The sequence below is a fragment of the Ranitomeya imitator genome, chromosome 1 (genome assembly GCF_032444005.1).
Source record: "Ranitomeya imitator isolate aRanImi1 chromosome 1, aRanImi1.pri, whole genome shotgun sequence".
NCBI lineage: Eukaryota > Metazoa > Chordata > Amphibia > Anura > Dendrobatidae > Ranitomeya > Ranitomeya imitator.
This window is the reverse complement of record NC_091282.1, coordinates 639,961,496-639,968,900: the sequence shown is the minus strand read 5'-3', so window position 1 is coordinate 639,968,900 and position 7,405 is coordinate 639,961,496. Positions and strand designations below refer to the sequence as shown.

At 46.0% G+C, this 7,405-nt stretch overlaps 1 protein-coding gene across 1 annotated transcript in view; it reads right to left on the bottom strand.

Annotated features, from left to right (window-relative positions):
• Nucleotides 1-824: 824 nt before the first annotated feature.
• Nucleotides 825-7,405, bottom strand: part of LOC138638925 (fibrinogen-like protein 1) — a 103,109-nt gene continuing 96,528 nt past the window's right edge. Inside the window, exons 7-8 of the mRNA XM_069728712.1 lie at nt 1,238-1,423; nt 825-1,126 (exon numbers count right to left, since the gene is read on the bottom strand). Coding sequence (XP_069584813.1) covers nt 825-1,126; nt 1,238-1,423 — 488 coding nt within the window. The remainder of the gene's footprint in view (nt 1,127-1,237; nt 1,424-7,405) is intronic.

Genomic DNA, 7,405 nt, shown 5'->3' with positions numbered 1-7,405 from the left:
GGCTACACGACCGCGCGTGTGCCCACCGAACACGGCGTGGCGGCACGCTTTCTCGCTATATGGTGTCAACTTTCACTCTGAGCTAAATATACAGGAATAGCATATGTAATGTCAGCGAAACCTTCCAGGAGGCTCAGTACAGAATTGAGTGTAATAAGTTAATATTCAATATTTAACAATCCCGTCTCAGTGGCTGCTGTCATGGTGATAGGAAAAGATCGGCTATCAACGGAAATGAGCAGATAATGCACACAAAAAAGGAGGGTCTCTGAATGATTTGAAATTTATGAGGCCTTTTTGATTGCCGAGATGACCATATAAACTTCGTACTTTAAAAGTAATTTTATTTCTTCATACTTTGTAGCCAAAGAAGGAACCGGACCAGTACCAAAACGCATTGTTTTTGCATGCAATAGAATGAACTTTATGATTTTTATTATCGACGCTCATACAGAACCTGCTCAATCCACTTGTCAGTGTAGACACTTATCAACCTGGTGAACTACAACCAATGATTCCAAATATTGTAGTTGTTACAATATCATAGCAAGAATCTTCAATTTTGCCACATAAAACTTATTGGTTGCAGCCCCCTTTTATTGGTAACTGTTAAAGTGGGGTTGGTAGGTTTGTGTATGGCCAGCTAATATATTCTCAAAGTTCAAACCAAAAAACTAAACCAATTATCACTCTGTCAGACATGCTATAATTACTATACTATTACTACACATACTATAATTTATTTTATATTGATTGACAGACAGACTTACAGTATAAAAGAAATTAATGCCACAAATCATTCCAAACAGTACAATAGAATTTCTCTAATTGTGAATCAGAAACATTTTACTGGTTTTCAAGGACTCTGCAAACTTCCATGATGGCCACGACACAGAAGTGCTCCGGTATCGATGTCTTGGTGCAGCGTGCCAAACGCCATTCAGATTTGCCAATCCACAGGCGTTAAACCACCAGCCTGCTTCGTACTGGTCACTGCAGCTCTTATACTTGACATCACTAGTACCACATACTGGGTGACACTTGTCGTGGTAATTATCCCAAGTACTGAAATAGCTACCATGCTGGTTGCTTCCGGCAATGTTTGGAGATCCAAGAAAACCATCTCCTACAATGGAAAATATAGAAAATATTCTGGGTCTTTCTTTGACAATTTTTTACTGTATAACATTTAGTTTTGACTTTTTTTTTTTCAGAAATTTATTTTGAATCCACTCACCAGCTGTACCCGAATAATTTGCTGCAGACAATTTATAGAATTTGTTAGCCTCTCCAATAGTAAAGGATCTGTATTCTGCATAGGCTTCATTCCCATCAAAATCCCCCAGGCTGATGAGCAGTTTGGAGGGTCTTTGTGTTTGGTGGGTCAGGGCATAAATGTGCTCGAGTCCAAGCCAATGTTCACCTTCATAAAGAAAAAATGAATTGTAGAATGGGGGTAGACATCTGTCCAGAGGGACCCACATCAAAAAGACATTTTTACACCAACAGTATATCCAAGAAAGAAAGTTTAGACAAAGATGGATTTGTCCACAAAACACTTGTGTTTAACCCCTTAATCCCATATGACGTACTATCCCGTCGAGGTAACCTGGGACTTAATTCCCAGTGACGGGATAGTACGTCATAGTCGATCGGCCGTGCTCACAGGGGGGAGTGCGGCCGATCGCCGCCGGGTGTCAGCTGATTATTACAGCTGACATCTGGCACTATGTGCCAGGAGCGGTCACGGAAAGCTCCAGGCACATTAAACCCCGGAACACTGCGATCAAACATGATCACAGCGTTCCCGGCAGCATAGGGAAGCATCGTGCAGGGAGGGGGCTCCCTGCGTGCTTCCCTGAGACCCTCAGAGCAACGCAGTGTGATCACATTGCTTCGAGGGTCTCCTACCTCCTCCTCCCTGCAGGCCCCGGATCCAAAATGGCCTTCGGGCTCCTCCCGGGTCCTGCAGGGAGGTGGCTTGCAAGCGCCTGCTCAGGGCAGGCGCCAGCAAGCCTCTCTGCAGTGCCTGTCAGATCACTGATCTGACACAGTGCACTGCAAAGTGTCAGATCAACGATCGATAATATATAGTGATGTCCCCCCATTGGGAAATCTTATAAAGTAAAAAAAAAAAAAAACGTGTAAAAAAAAAAAAAAAAGCACGAGGCAAAACAACAAAATAAATTCATGAATTGCTGGCTTTTGGTCATTCTGCCTCAAAAAAAATCTGAATAAAAAGCGATCAAAAAAAATGTCACATGCCCAAAAATGGTGACAATTATTTTTTAGCCCCCAGTTTTGTATTTTCCCAAGGGTAACAGGAGAAATTGGACCCCAAAAGTTGTTGTCCAATTTGTCCCGAGTACGCTGATACCCCATATGTTGGGGTAAACCCCTGTTTGGGCACACGGGAGAGCTTGGAAGGGAAGGAGCACTGTTTTACTTTTTCAACGCAGAATTGGCTGGAATTGAGATCGGACGCCATGTCGCGTTTGGAGAGCTCCTGATGTGCCTAAACAGTGGAAACCCCCCAATTATAACAAACCCTAATCCAAACACACCCCTAACCCTAATCCCAATGGTAACCCTAACCACACCTCTAACCCAGACACACCCATAACCCTAATCCCAACCCTATTCCCAACCGTAAATGTAATCCAAACCCTAACCCTAACTTTAGCCCCAACCCTAACTGTAGCCTTAACCCTAGCCCGAACCCCAACGGGAAAAAGGAAAAAATAAAAAAATTTAAAAAATGTATTTATTTCCAAACTAAGGGGGTGATGAAGGGGGTTTGATTTACTTATATAGCAGGTTTTTTAGCGGATTTTTATGATTGGCAGCCGTCACACACTGAAAGACGCTTTTTATTGCAAAAAATATTTTTTGCATTACCACATTTTGAGAGCTATAATTTTTCCATATTTGAGTCCACAGAGTCATGTGAGGTCTTGCTTTTTGCGGGACGAGTTGATGTTTTTATTGGTAACATTTTCAGGCACATGACATTTTTTGATCGCTTTTTATTCCGATTTTTGTGAGGCAGAATGACCTAAAACCAGCTATTCATGAATTTCTTTTGGGAGAGGCGTTTATACCGTTCCGCGTTTGGTAAAATGGATCAAGCAGTTTTATTCTTCGGGTCAGTACGATTACAGCGATACCTCATTTATATCATTTTTTTATGTTTTGGCGCTTTTATACGATAAAAACTATTTTACAGAAAAAATAATTATTTTTGCATCGCTTTATTCTGAGGACTATAACCTTTTTATTTTTTCGCTGATGATGCTGTGTGGTGGCTCGTTTTTTGCGGGACAAGATGATGTTTTCAGCGGTACCATGGTTATTTATATCCGTCTTTTTGATCGCGTGTTATTCCACTTTTTGTTTGGCGGTATGAGAATTAAGAGTTTTGTTTTTTTTATGGTGTTCACTGAAGGGGTTAACTAGTGATATAGTTTAATAGGTGGGGTCGTTACGGACGCGGTGATACTAAATGTGTGTACTTTTTTTTAAATTTAGATACATTTCTTTATTTATGGGAATAATATATATATTTTTTTCATTATTTAGGAATTTTTTTTAATTTTTTTTAACTTTTTTACTTTGTCCCAGGGGACGACATCACAGATCGGTGATCTGACAGTTTGCACAGCACTCTGTCAGATCACCGATCTGACTTACAGTGCTGCAGGCTTACCAAGCGCCTGCTCTGAGCAGGCACTTGGTAAGCCACCTCCCTCCCTGCAGGACCCGGATGCCACGGCCATCTTGGATCCGGGCCTGGAGCAGGGAGGGAGGCAAGGAAACCCTCGCAGCAACGCGATCACATCGCGTTGCTGCGGGGGGCTCACGGAAGCCCGCAGGGAGCCCCCTCCCTGCGCAATGCTTCCCTATACCGCTGGCACACCGCGATCATGTTTGATTGCGGTGTGCCGGGGGTTAGCGGTCCGTGACGGCTCCTGGCACATTGTGCCGGATGTCAGCTGCGATAGGCAGCTGACACCCGGCTGCGCTCCCCCCATGAGCGCGGCCGATCGCTATGACGTACTATCCCGTCGAGGGTCAGATAGGCCCAGGGCACCTCGATGGGATGGTATGTCTAAGGTCAGAGAGGGGTTAAATAAAATTACAACATATTTGTAGCATAAAGCATTACAAGTCTATTAATAAAGAGAAGTTTAAAATCATAAAAACCATTGGTTCTGACTCATTGCTTAAAAAAAAAAAAAAAAAAAAGTTGTAGAAGCCTAAAAATTATGTTGCAGCTCGGAGTTACTTCAAAATTTTGCAGCTTTTGGTGTTTTCAGGCCAATTTCTCCCAGCTCTACTAAAATGTGCAAAGATGGTGTGGGACTAGGGAGCGGCAGAGGAGTAACCACATCTCTAAGGCTACGGTCACACTATCAGTATGTGGTCAGTATTTATACTTTATACCTAGCCACCTCCTCATTCACACCTGATTGCCCTTAACTGGGGATATATTCACATGCAGGAGTCTGCTACAGACGCAGTCTGCTGCATTCATCTTTTAAATTACATCTTTTTAATTATGAATTTGAATTAGACCGAATTGACTGGAAGGTAACAGAATACCAACCACTACAATGTTTGTTTCTTTTCTTTTTCACCCCATACTACTTTCCTTCTTACAATCTCCTGCAATCCCTGCACCTAGTAAGGAACTAGTCATTTCTTACTCCATCCTCCCCAGGATGGAGGAAGACTCACACCGCAGCACCATGTCCTATCCTGCTCCCACCTTCTAATGCTCTGTCTGCTACTCCTCATTGCTGGTGACATATCCCCAAATCCCGGCCCTCCCCAACACATCCCCACACTCATTTCTAACCCCCTGCCACGATCTTCCGCATGTTTTCCCAACCGTGACAACCTCATACCCATTCATCTAGTCCCCACCCTCCTGGTCCACTTACCTGGAGCACTATGGAAATCATGCTCTGTCTGCAACAAACTGCCATTTATCCATGACTTCTTCATCACCAACAAACTCTCCTTCCTCGGCCTCACTGAAACCTGGCTCACCCCCTCTGACTCGGCCTCTCCAGCTGCGCTCTCCTATGGCGGATTCCACCTCTCTCACACCCCTCGCTCCAGCAACAAACGTGGTGGAGGAGTTGGCTTGCTCCTGTCCGACACCTGCTCCTTCACTCCAATCCCGCTACCACCCTCCGCTACTCTTCCCTCATTTGAGGTGCACTCTGTCCGCATCTATTCCCCCTCCAACCTCCAGCTGGCTGTCATCTACTGCCCCCCCAGAACTAGCCATCTCCACCTTTCTCGACCACTTCACCACCTGGCTACTTTATTTCCTTTCTGTTGACATCCCCACTATCATGGGTGATTTCAATATCCCCATTGACACTTCCACCTCAGCTGCCTCTAAACTTTTATCACGGACTGCCTCCTTTGGCCTCACTCAATGGTCCTCTGAGGCCACACACAAAGATGGCCACACGCTGGACCTCATCTTCACCCGCCTCTGCTCCCTTACTAATCTCATTAACACACCCCTTCCCCTGTCTGACCACAACCTACTGAAATTCTCTTCCCTCTCCTCCTAGTGTGCAACCCACACTCCACAAACTCCCTCACAGAAATCTCAAACATCAACTTACAATCATTGTCGGAGTCCCTTCTCCCTCTTACAGACTCCATTCATGACACAGATGCTGCTGCCACTTTTTATAACACCACAATAAACAGCAACACTCAATTCGGCCGCCCCGCTCATGCATAGCAAAACTCGTACACTCAACAGGTAGCCCTGGCTGATCAGCCTGACCAAAGATTTGAGACGGGCTTCCAGGATCGCTGAGTGGAGATGGAAGCAATCCCGCTCTGCCGACCACTTCACTGCATACAAGCAGTCCCTCGCCAGCTTCAAGTCCATGCTCACTGCCGCAAAACAAACTTACTTCTCATCTCCTCCCTGTCTCACAACCCTAAACAGCTTTTCAACACTTTCAATTCTCTACTCCATCCCCGAGCACCTCCTCCCTCCCTCATTTCTGCTGAAGACTTCGCCTCTTTCTTTAAACAGAAGATCGATACGATCAGAGAAAGCTTTGGCCCACAGCGCCCACTGCCCCTCTTAGCTGCTCAACCCTGCTCCTCCAAAACCAGCTTCTCCACCATGACAAAATCAGCTCTCCACCCTCCTGTCAAGATCACACCTCACCACCTGCACGCTCGACCCGCTCCCGTCCCACCTCATCCCTAACCTTTCCACGGTCTTCATCCCAATCCTAATGCACCTCTTCAACCTCTCACTCAACAGGTGTCTTCCCCTCTTCCTTCAAGCATGCCAAGATCACACCCATCCTCAGTGTCTAGCTATCGCCCGATATCTCTTCTCCCTTATACCTCCAAATTGCAGGAGCAACACATCCATCTTGAACTGTCCTCCCACCTCTCCTCCTGCTCCCTCTTTGATCGGTTACAATCTGACTTCCGTTCCCATCACTCAACTGAAACTGCCCTAACTAAAGTCACCAATGACCTACTAACTGCCAGGAGCAAGCGACACTACTCTGTCCTCCTTCTCCTGGTCCTGTCTTCGACACTGTGGACCACTCCCTTCTGCTACAAATCCTCTCATCTCTTGGCATCACAGACTTGGCCCTTTCCTGGATCTCGTCATATCTGACAGACTGAACATTCAGTGTCTCCCTCCCCCACACCACCTCCTCACTTCACCCCTTGTCAGTCAGTGTTCCTCAAGGCTCTGTTCTTGGACCCCTACTCTTCCCCATCTACACTTTCGGCCTGGGACAGCTCATAGAATCCCACGGTATGCAGTACCATCTCTATGCTGATGAGACACAGATCTACCTATCCGGACCTCACCTCACTACTTACCAAAGCCCCGCACTGTGTCTGCTATTTCAGCCTTCTTTTCTGCTTGCTTTCTACAACTGTACATGGACAAAACAGAATTCATCATCTTTCCCCCCCCCATCTCACTCTACCCCTCCATCAGTGTCAATGTCAATGGCTGCTCACTTTCCCCAGTCCCACATGCCCGGTGCCTCAGGGTGATCCTCGACTCTGCCCTCCCCTTCAAGCCACATATCCAAGCCCTTGCCTCCTCCTGCCATCTCAAACTCAAAAAATATTTCCCGGATCCGCGCATTCCTTGACCGCGACACTGCAAAATCGCTAGTGCATGCCCTTATCTCCCTCCTCGACTACTGCAACCTCCTACTCTCTGAACTCCCCTCTAGCACCACTCCAATCCATCCTACACTCTGCTGCCCGACTAATCTACCCGTCTCCTCGCTATTCCCCAGCCTCTCTCCTATGTCAAGCCCTTCACTGACTTCCTATCGCCCAGAGACTCCAGTTCAAAACCCTCACAATGACATACAAAGCCATC